Source organism: Cucumis sativus, chromosome 2 (genome assembly GCF_000004075.3).
Source record: "Cucumis sativus cultivar 9930 chromosome 2, Cucumber_9930_V3, whole genome shotgun sequence".
Classification (NCBI taxonomy): domain Eukaryota; kingdom Viridiplantae; phylum Streptophyta; class Magnoliopsida; order Cucurbitales; family Cucurbitaceae; genus Cucumis; species Cucumis sativus.
In genome coordinates, this window is record NC_026656.2 from 22,875,217 (window position 1) to 22,896,753 (window position 21,537).

Here is a 21,537-nt window from a genome sequence, read left to right on the forward strand (position 1 = left end):
GTCTAATAGTCAGGTGACTGTTGGCTTACGTGTCAAGTTGGTTTTGGCTGAATGGTGCGGCAAGGTGGTAAGACAACATGTGTAAAGTTATAATTGGGACAGGTGGGAAAAAAAAGTAATCGATCCAAAGGATTAGTATAAATAGGGGTGAAGGCCTAATTAAGAGAAGTGTTTTTATTTGGAGTTTTTGCTCAAAGAGTGTAATAAGGAGTTGAGTTGCCGCTGAGAAACTTCTAGGCTAGGAGAGACGTTCAGGGAAGAAGGAGATTAGACATTGCGTGAGTGATTTTAATAACCTAAACACATCTGCAGACTGTGTGAGTGACTTTCCTAAACTAAACACTCCTGTGAAGGTGGTTTGTAAACTCAATGTTTTCTAATGTGTTCTAAATTGATTCATTCTGAATCTGAGTTATGCATAACGCGTTCTATATCTTTTCGTGTTGTCATTATTGTGTTATTGCTTGAAAAGAGAAAACTACTACTTTCTATGTGTCACATCCCGTCCTGAGCACCTGCTTGCTTGGCCCGAGACATGGTGGAAAGCCAATCGATATCACCCACTTCAAGAATGACACCAACTGACCTTTAACTTAACCTTAACCTTAACCCATAAAATAATGAACAACAGTGAAAGTTATAACATGTAACTTATAAACAAAACTGAAAGGAACTTTTCTTAAGTTTATACAAACAACATGAAACCTTATTTACATAACAAAACCCAACATCAAAAACCCAACCTAAAATTGAAGACTAACAATAGCATTATACATAACACATACGATAACGACTAAACACTTCAGCAGACGGATAAAAGTGATTCAAGCTTTGAAGACATGGTCTCTACCTGGAAAGTGAGAAAACATTTTGTAAACAGTGAATCGTAAACTGAAAGATTTAAACCTTAAAACATTTAGAATCAATTACACGAATCCTTGTTTTTCCTACACGAAATCCAATTAGTATCTCTGTTGTTTGGTTACTATTTGACGATGGTTGCTATCTAATTATTATTTTATTGTTATTTTCTATTGGTTAACATTGATACATTCGCTTACTATCTAATTATTGTAAAATGATTATCCATCCTATAGTTATCTTATCAACATTTGATGCTAATTATGAATGATATTTAAGTATATCACTTATCCATCCTTAAGCAATAGTAAAAAATTTATATACCTAATTAAAAGTAAATCAATATTATCATTAGTAACATCTTTTGAAGAAAGAAAATAACAAGAAAAGAAAATAAAACCTCATAAATTAAGCCAAAAAAGAAAGGCAAAAAGAAGAAAGGAAAAGAAAAATAAAGCTTATTAAGTCATAGTTTTCAATTATAGAGTTAGTTTTTAATTGACCGATCACCATAGTTAGAAGATAACTACTCGGTCCATTTGCTTCTTATAATTTTCTCAAAAGACAAAGCATCACTTTTTTTTGCAAGAAAAAGATAAATAAAGGAACATGTATTGTGATTTAAGAGAAATCATAAACAATTTTACTAGAAAAAAAAAAAAAAAGAGAAGGAAGTAGAGCCTATCGAATAATTAAGAGAAATCCTTGTTATTTGCACGCTAATGAGGCGAATAATTTACATTTTCGTCTTTTAACTTATGTAACCTTAATGCCAAGTTGTAATTAATGGTAAATTTTCTTTATATTTTTCTCGAGACTTAGTATAGGGTTTGATCGGTGAACGTTGTACTCAAATCTTTTCATCATTTGATAGCTACAACCACAAAATTCAATTTTCTTCTAGTGAGTGAATTATATTTTCTACTACATGCTCATTTATTTATTATCTCAACATATATCTTCGTTTCATTCATAATGTTGGCTTATAATTTGAAATTGATCAAACGATTCATTATCATCTAGAGTCGAGCCTTCTTGACTCGATCTACTTTAATCCTTTATAAGTATTTTTCAAACTTTTTCATGTCTAAATTGGAGCAGTTGCTCTATAAATCTTTTCAAAGTTCGAATGACCAATAGGGCTTTTTGGTCTTTATTTATTGTATTTTGTAAAGGTTTTTGTTTAGTTTGATTCAAAATTACTGTATTACTTTCTTGTTCTTCGTACCATTAACAACAATGTATTTTTAATTTAAAATACTCAAGTATTCTTCTCCACACACTTGTTTGCTTTAAACAAACAAAAACAATCCTTATTTATAGGATTATCAGTGGATAGTGCTAGATCCATTGTTGAAAATAACTTTGAATATAATATAAACTGAAAAATAAACAAACAAACAGATTACACCACAATTGGAAACAAATACGCTTAAGCTAGATGATATAATAAGAATTAGATATGAAAACAATCAAATCTTGAAAGAACCTCTAAGCCTTTATATAATCAAACTGTAGTTGAGGCAACTTCCGATAATTAGCATTGTTCTGATGACAATTATTCGCTCTATACGAGCTTACAACCATACTACAAACGCGAGATACAACAAATAATTCTAGTAGAACTGTATGCTTGAACTAGTTAAATATGAGAGGACTCTTCTATATTTGCTCTCAAACTCAACTCAAAAACAAATTTGAAAGAAAGAAGGAAGAAATAAGAGAACATTTCAATTTTGGAATGCAAAATGCTATTCATTTGCTAGCAACTTAGTAATTAATTAAAGTAAAAAAATAAATTCAAATAAATACAAAAATTGAAATATATGTGAAATGATTAAAATCAAATAACATAACTCATTCATGCAAATTAAAGAAACTATAAATTTAACTTTCTTTCTGAAATATCATCTTAATTTGATGATTTTTAATTCAATATTTGAAGTTTGTAACAAATGAATTTAATTTACATAATTAAATCAAAATTTATATTTCAATATTCACCAATTTTCACTTTCTTTCACTATATGTTGCACATATATATAACAACTAACACCCATTACCTTCACACTAAATACATGAACTCATGTTAACTTCCATATTTTAAATTCATGACAGTATATACTGAATTAACTCTCGTGCATACGTTACATAATTAATTCATATCCTTTAATTCATTTATAACACATCGAGCAAATTTTTATTGATGAAATAAGAGCAACAAAAAAAAAAAAAAAAGATAGTTGTCACCACAAACTTAGTTTAATGACACTTGTTTGAACATATACATATAGATAAAAGGTCTTGTGTTTAAATCATCTACCTCCAAGTTGTCTACGTAACCATTTGAAAAAAAAAATTAAGCGTTTAATCAACGAAGTTATCTTATAATCAAAATATTAACCATCACGTCAAACATTCCATTACATCAATTATTGGTTAACTAAAGCTAAATCTTTATGAACCAAACATACTAACCATTTCAATATACCAAAAGTATATTTTACTCCAAAATTCTTAGGTGTTTTTTTTTTTCAATGAAAGAAAATTATCTTCTAATGTTAATTTCCATGATTTTCCCCACTCAAATTTGAATGGGCGTTAACAAGTTTTTTCTTCCTCCATTTCCCTCTCTCTCTCTCTGAGTGACAGAACATCACAATATTATTTAATAACAATTTACTAAAAAAACAAATAAATTTTACTTATTTTTATTTTAGTAGGAGCAATTCAGTCAATTAATTTCAACAACTTTCCAAATTAGATTAATCTTCCTCTACAATAAGCTTACCTTTTTTAATATGCGAGAAACATTGACTTCACAAGACTGCACAAACAAATTAAAACAAGAAAAGAAAGAAAAAAAAAAAAAAGAAAACCAATTTGATATATGTAGTATTAACAAATATTTTCATCAATAGTTGAGGATTCCATTTACGAACTCTAACAAGAAAAAAAAAATCCCCTCATTGACAAACAGGAAAACAGATGCCACAACCAAAATTGATAGCAACAAAAAACATCCCTGTTTGATAGAAGGAAAAAATAATAAAACGAAAATTGAGGATTGAGGATTGAGGATTGAGGATTCATATAAAGAAAAAAGGAAAATTAAAGCCACAAGGCTCCAGCCTGTTTCAAAATAGGAACCAAATCCCCAGAAATATGAGTAGCCATGACTCTATCCAAACCCCCAAACAAGGTGCCTCCGATAAAGACAGCCGGCAATTGCAAATTAACATTAGAAGATTTAGCAAAAGCCTCCAATTCCTTGAGCACTCCAGATTCTTGTTCTTCATCCACTTCATACACCGCCGGATTGGCTCCCAGTCCTAATAGAAGACGCTTTACCACATGGCTCATACAGCATCCTCTTCTAGCAAACACTATCGCCGCACTCTCGGAAACTGACGCAACGACGTCCCTTCTTCTTCCTCCACCCTCGGAGGGCATGGACGCTGCTGATCCACCGACGACGGTGGCGGCCCATGGTGGTCTCATTGATAATGTGGTTTGTTTTGTGTCAATTGATTGCCATGATCGGTAAGGGATTGCTTGGTGCATGATTGTAGATTTGTAAAGAGTACAGGTGTCGTTTGGAGTAAATTGAATTTGGGGAAAATGGTGGGGTATTAAATGGAAGAAGAGATAGGGGAGGGGGTGGGGCGTCAACGGCAGTTAGGCAACAATGGAAGGTTACGCGGAGTCTCACTACTGTGGGCTCCACATTACGTTTATTATGACTCATTATTTTCTTTCTTTTTTTTCCCTTGTGTTTGGTTATGTGTATGTCTGACGTCTCTTTTGCCTCTTTTGCCTCTTTTTTCTTTTTTCTTTTTTTCATTTTGACTTTTATTATTACTTATTTTTCTTAATGCTTACTCTCTCCATTCCCAACTCTCCGACCCTCTTTTTAGTGCGAATGTACACCTTTACCCTTTCAGTTTTTTTTTTCTTTTCTTTTTCTATCATTTCAAATTGCTTCTAAATTATCAAATCTAATTAATTCCATTTCAAGGGGCGCCATTTAAGAATACATAAAACAAAAATTGTAAAAATAAAATAAAATTATTTAATCAAATACTTACCGCATATAATAAATTTTTTACAATAACTTGTATATATTTTAATTTATTTTATCATGCTTCCACTTAAAATTTAGATTTGGTAACTAATAAACCAATTATTATTAACTTTTGAAAATTTAATAATTTTAAGTCAAGTTTTGGTTATTTATTATATCGAAAACTATTGGATATAAAATTAAAAAATTTAAGTATATATTAAATAGGTTAATTTACTTTTAAAAATTCATCAAATTAATAAAATATTTTCATAATTTTATAATATTTTATTACAAATAATTCATCCTTTCTCTTTCTTTTCTTTTTTCTATGTAATTTCTCCTCTATATATAGAGGTATTTTTTGTATAGAGGACTATACGATTGTATATCATAATCAAGATGACAGTTTCTCATGATCTAGACGATCCTAGATCATTCATTTAGGATTGTAGTACACGATCGTTTAGAAATATTACTTGTGCATGTATAGATTGAAGTATTTTTTGTATTTTTTTTATTGTAGACCTATCTATGAGATTTTTCCATTTTACAGTGTATAAATATTTTAGGGTTTGTTATTTTATAAAAAAACCAAATTAAATACTTAAAAACAACTATGTATTAAATATGATGAGTGGCAAGAAATTATGATTTTTGGCTAGTTATTTGACTGTTGCTCCATGCAATTTCAAACCGTGTTTTCCTTAACTTTATTTATCATTTTCAATTAAAAGAGAATATTATATTATTTTAAGATACAAGAAAAACAAAGCGCAATAAAATAATGAGAGGAAGCAGTTAACAAGAAATTTACATATGGAAAATTGCGTTCTAGATCAACAAACAAACAAATTTCCTTGATTTATTTAAATAATAAAAAATTATTTGGTAGAACACAATAGTTTATAGCATAATAATTTGAAGACAAAGTCCTTCAACATGGTAGTCCAAAATCAATGTTTGCATTTCAACATTATCTTTAATTTGGAAATCATTTTGTAAATATAAAGTTTTCATTGTTTCCTACACACCATTTTTTACTTTGGTTGTGTTACAAATCCACCGATGATGCATTTAGATATTTGTGAAAAGAAGGATGAGAAATATATTATTATTAAAAAGGAGGAAGAGAAGAAAGAAAAGGACAAGAAAACGTGAAGATGAGGAGATGGGTTGTCAGTATTGAGCAGGGGCCCGCCACGTGGAAGGCAAAGAGGTCGTATTTATCATCTGTAGTAGTCGTCGTCGGCGGAGCAACATCAGCCACCCACTCCTATTTTTTTTGTTCGCCGTGTCCAAAGGATAACGATATACGTGTTTCCTATGACCTCACTATGACGCCACTTTTTTTTTCTAATTTTGATTATTTATTAAAGTCGGCCGCGTCACCGTATGCGCCTCTTCATTTTCCAAGTTGCAAAGAATTTTGATTTGCAGCCTCAGCCCTCGTGTTTTTTCCCCCACGCTTCCAACGGTTTCCTCGTGCTTCCTTTTCTTTTTTTAACGCACACTACTTGCCGACCACACTTTCCATTCCACTTCAAATCCATTTTCATTTTCCTTCCAACTTTCTACATCTAATATTCATCTCTCTCCCATAAACTTACCTTTTGCTTTTTGCTTTGCAAATTATCAAATTCATGTTTTCTTGTTCATTTTAACTTTACTTTTTTTTTTTTATTACAATTTGTTCCATTCATAGTATATATGTACATCTATCATATAAGACTACATTTTTACTCTTCTTTCTCTTCGTCAATCATTCAAGATAACCATTCAAGCTAGAGTTATACTTTACATTATTTTTACCACATTCACGAGTGACGAATCACCATTAACAAATTTTGTTGGAAGTAAATAACAATCACAAATCGAATCTATTAAAGTTCTAAGGAACATTTGAGTTTTGAAATAGTGATAAATGTAAGTAATTGAGGGGTATAAAATAATATTTTTTTGTAGTAAGAGATGATTAGTGGTAGAGCTACAATGAAGCCAGGAGACACGTGTCGATCCTCGACTTTTTGCTAGCTTTTTACAGTTTTGTATAAACTTTAAGTACATTTTAAAACCAAACACTTTCAAATACGAATTGTGAGAGCATTGTAGTGGTAGGTGCATGTTGGTATTAGGGGTGTAATCGGGTTGAGTTGGGTTTAGGGTTATTGCTTTTTTTTTTTTTTTTTTTAATTTCTAGAGATTTGAGATCGAAGACAAAGAGAGTCAAATACGACGAATAATTTTTATGCTTGACTAAGACGGAGAAGATCAGTGATTAGAGATGTCTAAGATTGGATGAGATGGAGGAGATGTTGAAGGAAATGGAGGAGATTTGAGATCAAATGAGACGGAGGAACTAAGATCTGAGATCGGCCTAACAGAGGAGAGACAGAGGAGATGTGGGAGGAGAGACTACAAAGACGAAGGAGGAGTGAGGGAGCTGAGACGAAGGAAACATCGAAGACGTTGCAGTGTGCAAGGGAAAGCTAGAGGTGAATTGCATGACAACGTGAGGATAAGATTTTCGTGTGACAACGTGTGAATCGTGTGGGCAAGTGAAACTGAGAAGTGAGAAAACCTAATCTAATTTCCTTTCTTATTATATAAACATTATATATATATATTATAATATTAATTCAGGTTAGGTTGGGTTGAACCGAACTTTTCAATCCCCAACCCGAGACCCAACCCAACCCAAAAAAATCTATTTTTTTAATCCAACTCAACCCACATTTTAACTTAACTCAACCTAACCCTTATAATATTGATTGGATAGTTCGAGGTATTAGGATTCAACTCATATTCTTACATCTCTAGTTGGTATTGTGTAGGCATGAGATTTAATCCTAGACCTAAAGTTTAAATTTCAATTTATTTTATAAATGATCCGTGTCAAATGGTGTGTGAACTCATCTACTTAAGAAAATATAATATTTAAATAAAATAAATAAACAATAATTTTTTTAAAAAAATTCACTAGTGTAACTTACAAAATCCACCAAATGTGATTACATATATGACCACAACAGTTGTTTAGTACAAATGTACTATTGAATGTTGAGGGCGTAATGACACTACAAATAATCATGTGCATCTATTTTACTAATATCTATAATTCCCTTATATGCCAATTGCATATATGAAATATGTCTTATTAAAACAAAAAAATCCAGTGAAGAAAAAAAAATACATATTTCATATAATTTATACACTTACATAAATAAAATTTATTTACCCTTAACTGAAAACATCTTGAAATCTCTAAGTTCACCGCATTTCAATGTTGAGCAACAATTTTTAAAAGGTTGTGGTTGGTAATAATTTTGTAAATAGGTTTGTCTAAAATTTGTTGTAAAGTGATTTCATCATTTTCTTCAAGAATGTAAAGAAGTTTTGGTGAAACAAGTTTTGTTTCAAATAAAAATTTAAAGCATTTCTCTGGCTAGCTTCTAATATCTTTGAAGACTGTTCTAAATTCCTTCAAAACTACCTCCTTATCTTTTCTTCAACGATTCATCTTTTTTCTCAATTCTCTCTTTTTTTTAGCAGCTTTCACTAAAAAACAACACTCCTTAAACTTTCATTCAAGACTGAAATCACTCAAATCACATGAAGGAGTTGAGATATTTTCTCGTCTAAAATTGGACTTAAATAGACTCTTTTGCATGAAAAAATCTTGGCACCTTCAACTTGCATGATGTTGATGTTAAATCTTAATAATCCTTTTTCAAGTCAATAAACTGACATATACACCCATTGTTCCCTTAAGCCTACCTGCTCACTTTGAGCGCCTAGTCTTACAAACCAAGCTCATTTAGACCCCTTTTGAGCATGTCACATAGGCCTCAACACATGGATATGTCGCCTAGCCATTATTCTTAATGCCTAGCTAACCTTCCTTGATGCTACCTAGACTGGCACTTGATATATGTTGGTTGGCTACATCTCTTTCTCAAGTTTTGGTCGCCTAAGACACTTTGCTCGCCTACACTTACAACAAAATTTTCTTCCATTTTTCCTTGGTCACCTATAACCACTCAAGTGGCCTAACCTTGCCACCTCACTCACACACCACCTTGATCGCCTAGAGGTTATCTTTGGCTTGTCAGAGCATGTACATAGCCACCTAACACAACATTTAGCCAAATTTGTCTTTCTTTTCTTTTGGCCAGCTAACAAAACACCTTAGGACCCTTAAATTAAACTTAGTTTAGGATACCTACCTAAAGCCAAATACACTTTTTGGTCACATACTTAACACCATAACTAAAAGTCAAATTGGGAGTGTTTGAAGTGAGGAGTGACTTATAATAGTTTAAATATTATAATAGCCTGTGTTCGGAGTATAAACTATTATAGTCTGTGTTATTATAGCCTGCGTTTGGGGTGTAGGCTTGAGGGAAGTGGAGTGGACTATTTTAGTCTAACTCCACGTATGGGACATGAATTAAGAAAAATTGGAATTAGTATTTTTTTACTCCCTTTATTTTACGCTGAAATCCTTTGCCACACACTGTTCTATTCTCTCTGCCAAGTGCATCTTATAATAATTGGAAATTTTGTTTTTCTCAGGGTCCTGAGATTTTTTTAAAATTTTAAAAACTCTTTGGAAGAAACTTCTTGGTCTCTCTTGAGGACATCTCGGGGCAACCTTAGCTTGAGATCATACTACATAATAATGATGTTTTGCTCGGAGTTATCTTGGGGCAACTTTGTAGGTATACTTATCTTGGGACTACGATGGCCCGAAATAGTTAACCTAATTGCTTATGTTTTCAACTCGTGGACTGTTGTGGAAAATTTGACCCGAGAAAAGTTAACCTCAAGTTCAAATTTTTAATAAAAAACGCACTATCTCAGTGACACACTCGTTTAAGAGAGACTGAGAAAATTTCTTCAAGGTTTTAAAAATTTGGGACGAATCTCTTGGTCGATCTCAACCAAGATTGACCCTAAGAAAAACAAAATTTTTCAGTGATCCTGAGATGCACCCGATCGAGAGAATGAAACAGTGCGTGGCAACGAGTAAAATAACTGTAATCTCCCTTTAGCTTAATCCATGCCCTAAATGTTAGCCCACTCCACTTCCGTCAAGTCTGAGGGCCAAACACTCCCTTAGGTTTTTTTCTCACCTCTTGGCCATAAAAAAAAAAAAAAAAAAAAACCCTCTTCCTTCTTTAATAGTTAACTAATCCTACGGGCCGCTACCATAAGTGACATAGCAACAAAAATACTTCAAATAAAGAGATAGCAAAGCTAGAGTTTTACCGTATACATAGTATTGTCGTTGTGCATATTTAAAAGATTGACGGTGTTCTTCCAGCTTGGGCCGTTTTGAGAAGAAAATAATTATTCAAGTTGTGATCATCTCGTGGATTCTACAATATCGACAAGTATATGCCAATTTTATAGTGGAGTTTATCTGTTGTAGATGAAACATACTTGAGATCATACATTGAGTGATCTTTGTACGACACAATTTAGAGCGAATCTAAGTTTTATTAAGTGGAGTCCTCTTCATATGAAGAGGTGGAGCCTAAAGTACCCTTCACTAATACACACACTTAAAGAGAGCCCTAAGATTATTAAGTGAGATTAGTCTCATACTTAGTATTTGGGAGAGGCAAAATATCTATTTTAGAAATTGAGCAATTGAGCTATTTGGGTGTTATTATATATACTTTTTGTGTAACTACAAATAAGTAAAGTTGTAGTCACTTGACAATATATTAGTGAACTTATCATGTCTAGGCACACTAACCACAATGCACAGAGGGGTATTTCACCAAACTTGGTTAACAAATTACGCAGTATGTGTTTATTCTCTTGTCTTCCTTTTGTATTTATATTTGATGTTTAACTCTTTTACTATATCCTAATTAATTTAGAGTATTGATAATGAAATGGATAGGTTGAAAATTGGTATATAATATTAGTGAGATGACATAAAGTATGACAATGGAAAGAATAAAATTTTAGAATGGGAGAGAATATATATGTGATGTAGCATTCTCATTTGTTGTCAAAGGCCCCCAAAACAAGGAAGTAGTCAATGAAATGAGATAGGCAAAAGATTGAGATATTAGGAATAATAGTCTATTCCTAGAGTAAATGGAAAACACACTTGATCATATAATATAGGTATGAAATGTCATGTCAAATTCCATTCAAATTAATCATAGCCCAATATGCCATACAACTAATCTCCAAAAGCCAAACGCCAAATCATAGTCTACTTCTCAAAGTACTAAAATATACAAATAAATTAATGCACATTTATTACTTTGAAAAAGAATTATATAGAAAAATAACACATTAACTTAACATTAAAAGTTTAATAGTTCAATCATAATTCTTTTTTCTGGAATGATTGCAAATTAACATCACATACAAATATTATTCTGTTACCTGTTGTTTATTTTGGTTATGATATGTTTATAATGTTGATTTTGAGTCTTCACATTTTAATTTTAAAAGTGACTATTTCAATTTGTAAGTATTGATTTATAGTTACGATCAAAATTATTGCATTCAAAAAGTTTAAAAACTCCTGCAGACAAAAATTAAAAATAGAAGAAAAAAGAACAAAACTTACGATCAAAACTATTTCGTTCAAAAAGTTTAAAAACTACCGCACACAACAATTAAAAATAGAAGGAAAAAAAACAAAACTTTTAAAAGTATTGTAAAACTTAAAAAAATGTATAGCAATAAAAAGAATATTTAAACAAAAAACATTTAAAATACTTATTTGTTCTTTTACTATAACACAAATGCTTATTTAAGGTGTTAGGTTTGAGTGACACGATGGATGAAGAATTTTTTAAAATAAAAAAGAATGAAGTATGAAGTTAGTATTTTGAAGTTAAAATAATGTGTATTTACGGAAATTTTGTTGAGATGAGATGTACGAACTTAAATAATAAATTGAATTATTTAACACTCAATAAATTATGAAGTTAAGTTATGGTTTTAAGAAAAGAAGAAACATAAAAGTGAACATATGATTTAGAATGAATGAATGATAGATATGTAAGGGTGGAAAGGTCAGAAGGCACGTTGGTTCCACCGTCCAGAGTGAATTTGGAAATATTCAAAAGAGCAAAAGATGGGGGAAGTGATGGTGTTTTAAATTTTAAAATAAGAGATTCAAAGAAAGGACCACGAGGCCAAGATTAAATTAGTTTAATGGAAAAGGGCTGGAAATTAAGGAGGACAATTAATTTCTCAATAATTTAGAGAGAGGGGATGAAGAGGTAAAAGAATACATCATCAATTCCGCCGCGAATGGAACAGTGCCTTTGATTTTTGTCTCATCTTTTTCCTTTTTCTTTCCCACTTTTGTTCACATCATGTTTTTGTTTTCTCCGATATGACATGATATTCCGAGTAGGATGACGTCTCCTTTTTCACTCCCTCTCTCCCCTCTCTCCCCTCACGGAACCATTTAATTCTCTTCCTCCAAAGGCGGTGCTACAAATTTAACGGTGGTGAGAGTATGAACTGAGAACCTGTCATTTCACTTACCCTTTCTACTTCTAAAAATCTTCTCTTTTTTCTCTCTTCCAAACGATAATTTATGTTGCAAATTTTAACTTACCTTCTTTAAGTGAATCTTGTTGGTACACAGCAACATACTCAATTTTTTTATTCACATGGATTTTATAGTTCACTGCAAATAGTTTTTAAAATATTTCAAAAATGTACTGGACTAGTTTACTAATTTTAATATTATTTCAACTTTATATTTATATTATATAAAAAGCATAAACTAATTAGAAGATACTAGAACTTCCCACCTTTACGATATCTGTCGATGTTGGCACTCTCTGTTCCAAAAAATTTCTCTTCTCAAGCTCTATTTTCCATCTAATTTTAGTAATTCTTTTATAACTTTTGGCCTCAACGTTATAGCAGGTTAAGAGTGTTTGAGATTAATAGTAGAGTGTGTGAGCTTGATATAGTTATGAAACTTGAGGAATAAAAAGTTGATGGTGTTGCAAAATTGAAGTTTTAAGAAGCTGGACCGATAAACTCTTTTTGTGCTGAACAATAAATGAAGTTCATAACTTCAATTCTCTTAACTCTCTCTTTCATTATCCTTAATATTTTGTGGCAAGGCTCCTTGACAAGTCTATTTAAGTCACTTTTTTACTCTATTTTAGTACAATAATTAGGTGGGAGAAAGATTTGAATATTTAATCTCTTGTTGAAGAGTGTAGATAATCTCTTGATGAAGAGGGTAGATATCGTACCAGTTAAAATATATTTATGTTAGTATAATTATATATTAAGCTAGGTGCATAAGAAGTAATACATTTGTAGATACATTTTAGATACATGCATTTCTAGGTACATGTAACTATGTAAGTGTTCAAGTACATGAATATTGTATCTGTAAGTAATGTCTCTCTAATATTATATAAAGGGACCATTTCTAATATTTTTAATAAGTTATAAATCGTTGAAGTAATAAAGAAATTGAGTTTACGGGAAGAGAAAACAATAATTCTTGTAGAGAAAGAACAAGATGTTATCAAAGTTAGTGTTGAGTCTTGTGGCACAAGTGGTTTAGATGTGAAGAGAGGTGGAAAATAGGTTGGATTTTGATTAGATGAGAAGGAACTGGATGCTTTGTTGGACGAGGATGAGAGGTACTGAAAGTCGAGATTTGAGGAAAGAGACAAGCTCATGTGAGAGAATAAAATTAGTAAACGGTTTCACTATAAAGCCTTCCATCGATAGAATTAGATTAATGCAATATCAGGAGGAAACGTCAAGAGGGTTGGGTGGCTATGAAGATGGATATTAGTAAAGCCTACGAATCGAACTGAATGCCCCTTTATTCGTGAAAATTATGGACAAGGTGGACTTGAGGAAGGATTGGATATCTCTCTCTCTCTCTCTTTTTCCTTTCTATGTGTTGGGTGATTTTTTTAAAAAATTGTATGCTTAATCTAGTATTAATGAATACACTAGGTTCTCGCATTTATTTATTTTTCTATGAGTATTTCAAAATTCTAAATTAAAACTGAGTTTTTGGTCTATGGGTATCACCCCTTCAATTAGATCATTTAGATAATTTGTAATTCTTTATAACACTTGTAATTAACAATTATAATGTGGGTCATATTTGTAGTGTTTTTAGAATAAAACACTCAACTTTATTCATATAGTACAAACATTTGGGTCATTGCTTAGACATAATCCACCTTTGTATGTCAACCATATAGATGTTTAAGTTTAAATAAGATAACCACATATCTTAATTTATTGGACTAAGTTGATGTAAAAAATATAAACTAACTCGTTGTTTTATTAAATAAATAATTCACGGGTAAGTTTACAAAATAACGAGAACCACGAGATTTATGAAACCAAACATATCAATTGTTGCATGGTCATCAGAGAGCTCTTAGTTTGGTAGAATTGGTTAGATTTTCAGGATTGGAATGGGAGCCTTCTTCAAGGTGAGTGCATTACTATATCTTATAGTTGGTCCGTCAAAGTCGAAGCAAAAGTCATTGTTGATGGCTTTAAAGCACATTCTGGATGCTTGGAATGAGCCGAATTCATCAATGTTAAGTAGAGTTAGATTATCAAGCTTCTAAATCATAAGATAATTTATGAGTTGTTTATGTATTTTTTAAAGATGCGAGTTTTTTTATCCATTAGATATTGTTTCAGTTTTTGTAAAATTAATACAAAGGAGAACGAAGCTACTCACAGTCTTGTAACTTTGGAATCTTTTAGGTTCGTCTCTTATTTTTCGAAGGATTGTGTTTTTTCCTCCCTATATTTTGTCTCTCATCCTCCGGACAATGTCAATTTAAAGAAGAGTAAGAAGGGCAGGTACTTCACAATTTTATATATAATGTATACAATTAGTTCTCGAGTTACTTCATATAATTAATTTTGGGCTCATAGACAATAACCCTGGTTCTTGCCACTACAATAAATTAGGGTTCTCTCCATACACAAAATTTTGTTGAGGTAAGAGACGTTACGAAAGAACACATACCCCAACATCGTAAGGGAAGTGTCGAAAACCTGAATCTTCCCAACGTTGGACTTCTAACATCGGGTAAAGCCATACCCATTTTCGATGCCATACACATAAACGTCGGGGAAAAGAAAATAATTAAATAATAATTTCCTTTTTCCCGACGCCATGCACATGTACGTCGGAAATGGGTTCACTATGCCCCCATTCATTTAAATAATAATTTCCTTTTCCCCAGATGTCAATTACATGGCGTCAGGAAAATGGATATTTATTCTCGACGCCATTACTAACGCATCAGGAATATGGGTATATATTCTCGACACATTACTAATGGCGTCAAGAATGTGTGGTTCTTTTCGACGTTTTCGTTATGTGTCGAGAGTTCCTGATAATGTGTATAATACTCGTTATTATAACATTTTTTATTAGAATAATGAGATCAAAATGCATAAAAAGAGAATTAAAGCACATGACTTGTGTTGCAAATACAAATATTTAGAAATACACTTACATAAGCATTATGCCTATTTTATGTGATTGACATGTCTAAACGCATAATGAGTAGAAAGAAAGAAACTAGTGAATCAAATGGGACCTCTCACACAAAGGCTACGTGATGAAAACTCATTTGGCGATTAACATCCTAGTCGAGGAGCCATGTCATCACGCGAGGAAGGTTCACTAGAAGAAAAGAATGGTAGTTGGAGTTGATGTGACTTCTAAGATTGCAATCGACACTGACAATCTTAGAAGAATAGAAGTTTCCTGTAGAAAGCTGTCTATAAAAAGACTTCATCCCCACCAAGCAAATTAGGCTTGTATGGGCCAGGAGAAGGTCTGAATAGACCATAAAAGAGAGTTTAGATGAACTACAAGTGTATAGGGTCTTTTTTTTCTTCTTCTTCTAAGGTCATATTATAAGTTGAGAGTTTAGAGTCTGAGTGGTTGAGAACCTAGCCGCCATTCCCCCTAACTTGTAACAGCTATCATTCTCTTTTTACTTTCCACTTTTGTATTCCTTTATAACATATGTGTTCATATTATACAATGGTCTAAGGCCTACATTCTTTGATATATTGCATTATTATACACTTTCAATCCATCTTGTCTTCACTCTCCTTCAGTCAATGTGTTATTTGTAATGTAGATGTGTGATAAGTTCTTGATAAGATGTTTTGCTTATAAGTCTTATCGCGTTAGTTGTGCTATTCTCATCGTCTGACTAGCATCAGTTGCACACTATCCAAGAGAGAAAGTAGCAAGGACCTAACTAACGCGCGAAAGGAAGAATTTCATCTTTCTTTGCGAGATCATTTCCAAAACTTGTATCTTGGAAGGAGAACAATTATGGATAGTAGGCATTGAGAGGATGTTGTCCTTAATAGCGAAGTCCTATAAGGTTTATAAGTGATACCTTCTAGCTATTTCTTGCTAAATCATACTTAGTCATATAGATCTCAAAAAGCGACCTTGTTTGGCGTATAATGACTTCGAGAGAAGCAAACCTTAATTAGAAGTATGATTCAATAAGTTCTATCGCATCAAGGTTATTGCACTACTTAATCGCATGATAATGCATAGACTTTCCTTCCTTTATTTCTCTAATACAAGTTGGTTTGCATTGCCATTTCGCTATATTATTCCCTCTTTACAGACTCTCGCGACTTAGTTTAGTAGTTGAGTTTAGTCTAACATTTCTTATATTTGTTATAATTCTTTAATTATTTTATACCGCCTAGATGATAAGTAATTCCTAGAACTAATGTCTTGAATCAATTTCCTGTGTTCGACCCTGAATCATCCAGGTAAATCTACTATTTTGCTTGCACTCAGGCAAGCAGTAGAAAATTTGTACTAAACAAGGACTCAGTAGTTTCACGATAAAGAAATATATAGTGACTACTACGTATGCAGTGATCATGACTAATGAATTATCACGTAGAATTAATTGTGTAATTAATCATCTCTAAGTTAGAACGAAACTCCACACAATATAGTTTCAACAACCAAGTTTTGGCGCAACTGATGGGAAATTGAATTTTCAGACTTTGATATTAGGCATAGCATGCGGTCTTGGTGAATCATGCGTTCAACTGAAGATTGCATGAAGAGGTTAAGGTACTGAAGTAATATATGATTGCTTGAACCGAGCCCAAGATCAGTCTATCTTTTGGTAAGTAGCCAAGAGGAATCTCAATGGATGTGTTCAATCGCAAATGAAGGTCAGAATCTCTATGAAGGCGGCACGAAAGCGTCCCAACGTAAAAGCTGGTGAGATTAGTATTTCACTTAGCTACGTGATAAGGACCAAGAAAGATCATTTGAACATTGAGATAAATGATTGGGAGCAGAGACTGATTGCAATGAACAATCATGAGGCAGAGAGTCATGATGCAAATGATCTATAGAGTTCAGGAATGGTGCGGTCAAGAAAGCTATGCAAAGCAAAAGCAATGATACCATAGTTCTTCCTCGCCGAAGAACCTAAACGCACATGTATAATTCTTCCATTTTTTTTACTAAGAATTGCATCCCTATACTTGTGTACATACTTATACTTTTATACCTTTGTAATTATTCTTATACTTGTAAATGAGTTTTGTATTCTAGTTTTGTATATCCTTTAGTCTTAAAATGGGGATCATGTGCTAGCTCGCAAAGTCATAGGCCAATAGGATAAGACAAATGCAATGAAGTTAGTCTATGAGAAGGATTGAGTTAAAGCACATCGAGCATTCTGACATCTCGTACGATAGGACTAAGAGAAGGTTTCATTGGGAAGCGTTAGGTTTTTTAGGGAGTTTAAAATGTCTCATTACTCTTTAAAGTTCTTAAACTTCCAAGAAGAAATGAATACGCCGTACCTCGAGCCACAAGTTATTTGTTGGGATAACATACGGTCAATATATTCAATCTCAAGTCTACTTCAAATTATATATATCATAACTGACATCCATTCTCAGTTTATGGATAACATACGGTCAACATATTCTATTTTATAGGTGAGTCCAGTAGTAGAAAATCCCTTACCTTAACTCAAAGTTTTATGCAAACCCCTTGGTCCAACTAACTTCAACAATTACAACCTAGACATAACAACTAGAAATCAACATCTTTCCAAGTAGCTTCAAGTATCTAAATTACCCATATGTGAATTTAGCACTTACCCATTTAGTGGAGGAACGAACCCACTCCAAACTAGAGAGAATTTCAAAGGATTCGCTCGTTGACTTCAATCGGTGCCTTCAACAATTAAGTATTACTCCAAATGATTAAATCCAACAATATCATTCATCAATATCCATGAAAACAACAAAAACCCACAATTCATTCTTACCAAACACAAACCGAATAGTTCACACCAAGGCACATGCGTCTTCGAAGACAATGCGAAAAAGAAAGTGCAATTGATTTGGGCGTGGGTCGAATTGTAACTAGCAGCTAGTAGAGAGTCAGTGCGGCTGGAAGAGAAACACACGCACGACTGCCTCACGGACGAAAATAGGTGCAGACGGCGATGGCTTCACGAACGGGATGAAAATCGTTGGATGCACTTAACGAACGAAGTTCGAACGTGGAAGAAGAACCACGAACGATTGGTAGCTTCGACTGGGCTTTGGTCGAACTCAAAGTGTGAGTGACACAGCGGCTTGAGGTGCAACAGTTGGAGACGAATCACGAACAAAGGATGCGACGGTTGGGTTTCGGCTTCAACGAACAGGAAACACGAAACACGAGCGACCAGTGATGCAGCGCTCGGGATGCGGTGCTTGAGTTGCCGAAGTCTGCAGGTGAATGGAAAAAAGAAAATGGTGGGAGGCGACGGCTGGATAGGGCTGGAAAGATTAAACCATATTAGACGTTGGAATTCAATGTTGATTATGAACTTTTTTCCTTTTTCTGTTACACTAAAACAAAATATTTTATTATTTCTCATTGCTTAGTGTCTGTGCTACATTATTTGCTCAAATGAGACACTCTGTTTTACTTGCTAGGCATAATTCATCTTCTTCTAAATCTTATACTTCAAATCCCACAACTTCAGAATCCATTTTTATTCAAAGGTTTTTTTTGTCTCCGTTTTTACTCTGCGCTATACCATCGTTTGATCATTTTTTTTGCCTCTAGCCAATTGATGCATTAAAGTAATGCTTAAATTTTTTTTATGAGTAATACATTTTAGATATCTTTTATTAATGAGGAGAGAAACCTTTTTACAGGCTGGAAGTTTAAAAAAGTTGTTAGAAGTTAGATTGTTTTAGAACTAAAATTCTCATAGACAATATGTCACACCCCGCCCCACAGACTTGCTTGCTTGTCTTGCAAGACGCGGTGTGACTTGAGCATCCTTGACGCGATCAAATGTCAAAGACACTCATCTTAACTTCCATTAATATGACCATTTTGTACATGCTCTCTAATAAAGTGATGCCTAATATCTATATGCTTAGTTCTAGAATGATGAATAGGATTCTTAGTCAAATTTATGGCACTAGTATTTTCACAAAATATAGGCACATTATCAAATTTTAATCCAAAATCACAAAGAGTTTGTTTCATCCAAAGAATTTGTGCACAACAACTAGCAACCGCAATATATTCCGCTTCGGTAGTGGATAAGGCAACCGAATTTTGCTTTTTACTAAACCAAGATACTAAGGAACTACCAAGAAATTGACAAGTCCCACTAGTACTTTTACGGTCAAGTAAACTACCGGCAAAGTCCGCATCGGAATATCCTACCAAATTAAACTCAACATTTCTAGGATACCATAATCCAACATCAATAGTTCCAAGCAAATATTTAAGTATCCTTTTAACGGCATGGAAATGTGATTCTTTAGGACAAGATTGAAATCTAGCACAAAGACATACACTAAACATGATATCGGGTCTACTAGCGGTCAAATAAAGTAAAGATCCGATCATACCTCGATAAGTCTTTATATCCACACACTTACCTTTTTCATCTTTGTCAAGCTTAGTGGTAGTGCTCATAGGAGTTTTTGCAACTTTACCTTTCATTTAATTTGAATTTCTTGAGCAAATCCCTTGTGTATTTTTCTTGACTTATGAAGATGCCATCCTTGAGTTGTTTGATTTGAAGACCAAGGAAGAAACTAAGTTCTCACATCATACTCATCTCAAACTCATTATGCATACACTTGGAAAATTCTTCACACAAAGATGAATTAGTAGAACCAAATATAATATCATCCACATAAATTTGTACTATAAGCATGTCATTATTTTTAACTTTAATAAATAGAGTATTATCAATTTTTCCCATCTTAAAGTCATTCTCAAGTAAAAACTTGCTAAGTCTATCATACCAAGCTCTTGGAGCTTGTTTTAAGCCATAAAGAGCCTTTTTCAACTTATAAACATGATTAGGTAAATCAAAACTTTCAAAGCCCGGAGGTTGTTCTACGTAAACTTCCTCCACAATATAACCGTTTAAAAAAGCACTTTTTACATCCATTTGATACAAAATGAAATTTTTATAAGAAGCAAAAGCAAGCAACATTCTAATAGCTTCTAATCTAGCAACCGGTGCAAAAGTCTCTTCATAATCTATACCTTCTTCTTGACAATAACCTTGAGCTACAAGTCTAGCTTTATTTCTAATGATATTTCCATTTTCATCCATCTTATTTCTAAAAACCCATTTAGTTCCGATTATAGATGCATTAGAAGGCCTAGGGACTAATTTCCAAACTTTGTTTCTTTCAAATTGATTTAATTCTTCTTGCATAGCTAAAATCCAAAACTCATCACATTCGGCATCTTTAAAACTTCTAGGTTCAATTTGAGACACAAAAGCAAGATTACTAAATAAATTAAGAGAAGAACGAGTTTTGACACCTTGTTCGGGATTGCCAAGAATTAGATCCTTGGGATGGGATAGAGCATATCTCCACTCTTTAGGCAAGGATGAAGAACCCTCTTCTTTCTTTTCTATGATGTTCACATCTTGCATACTTGGAACAATTTCTTTGCCTTTGTCATTAACAAGTAAATCTCCAAAATCTTTTTCTAAATCATCACTACAAATAGACTCATTAGAAACATTATTCCAAGATTCATCAAATACAACATGAATAGATTCCTCAATAACTAAAGTTTTCTTATTGAAAACTCTATAAGCTTTACTAGTAGAGGAATATCCTAGAAAAATACCAACATCCGTCTTAGAATCAAATTTTCCAAGTTTTTCTTTGTTATTCAAAATAAAACATTTACAACCGAAAACTTTGAAATACCCAATATTTGGAATTTTTCCATGCCAAAGTTCATAAGGAGTTTTATCTAAAGAGGGTCTAACTAAAACTCTATTTGAAACATAGCAAGCGGTGTTAACGGCTTCCGCCCAAAAATATTTAGGTAAACCATACTCATTCAACATTGATCTAGCAAATTCTTGCAAAGTACGATTTTTCCTTTCAACTACACCATTTTGTTGAGGAGTTCTTGGAGAGGAAAAATTATGGGAAAAACCATTTTCTTCACAAAAAGCTTTAAAAGCATCATTATCAAATTCTCCTCCGTGATCACTCCTAATTTTGGAAATAAAAAATCCTTTTTCATTTTGTACTCTTTTTGC

At 32.8% G+C, this 21,537-nt stretch overlaps 1 protein-coding gene across 1 annotated transcript; it reads right to left on the reverse strand.

Moving 5' to 3' along the window:
• Nucleotides 1-3,972: 3,972 nt before the first annotated feature.
• On the reverse strand, nucleotides 3,973-4,425 carry GRX6 (glutaredoxin-C9-like). Its single transcript, NM_001287209.1, has one exon. It carries the CDS (start codon nucleotides 4,423-4,425, stop codon nucleotides 3,973-3,975), a length of 453 nt encoding a protein of 150 aa, NP_001274138.1.
• Nucleotides 4,426-21,537: the final 17,112 nt, after the last annotated feature.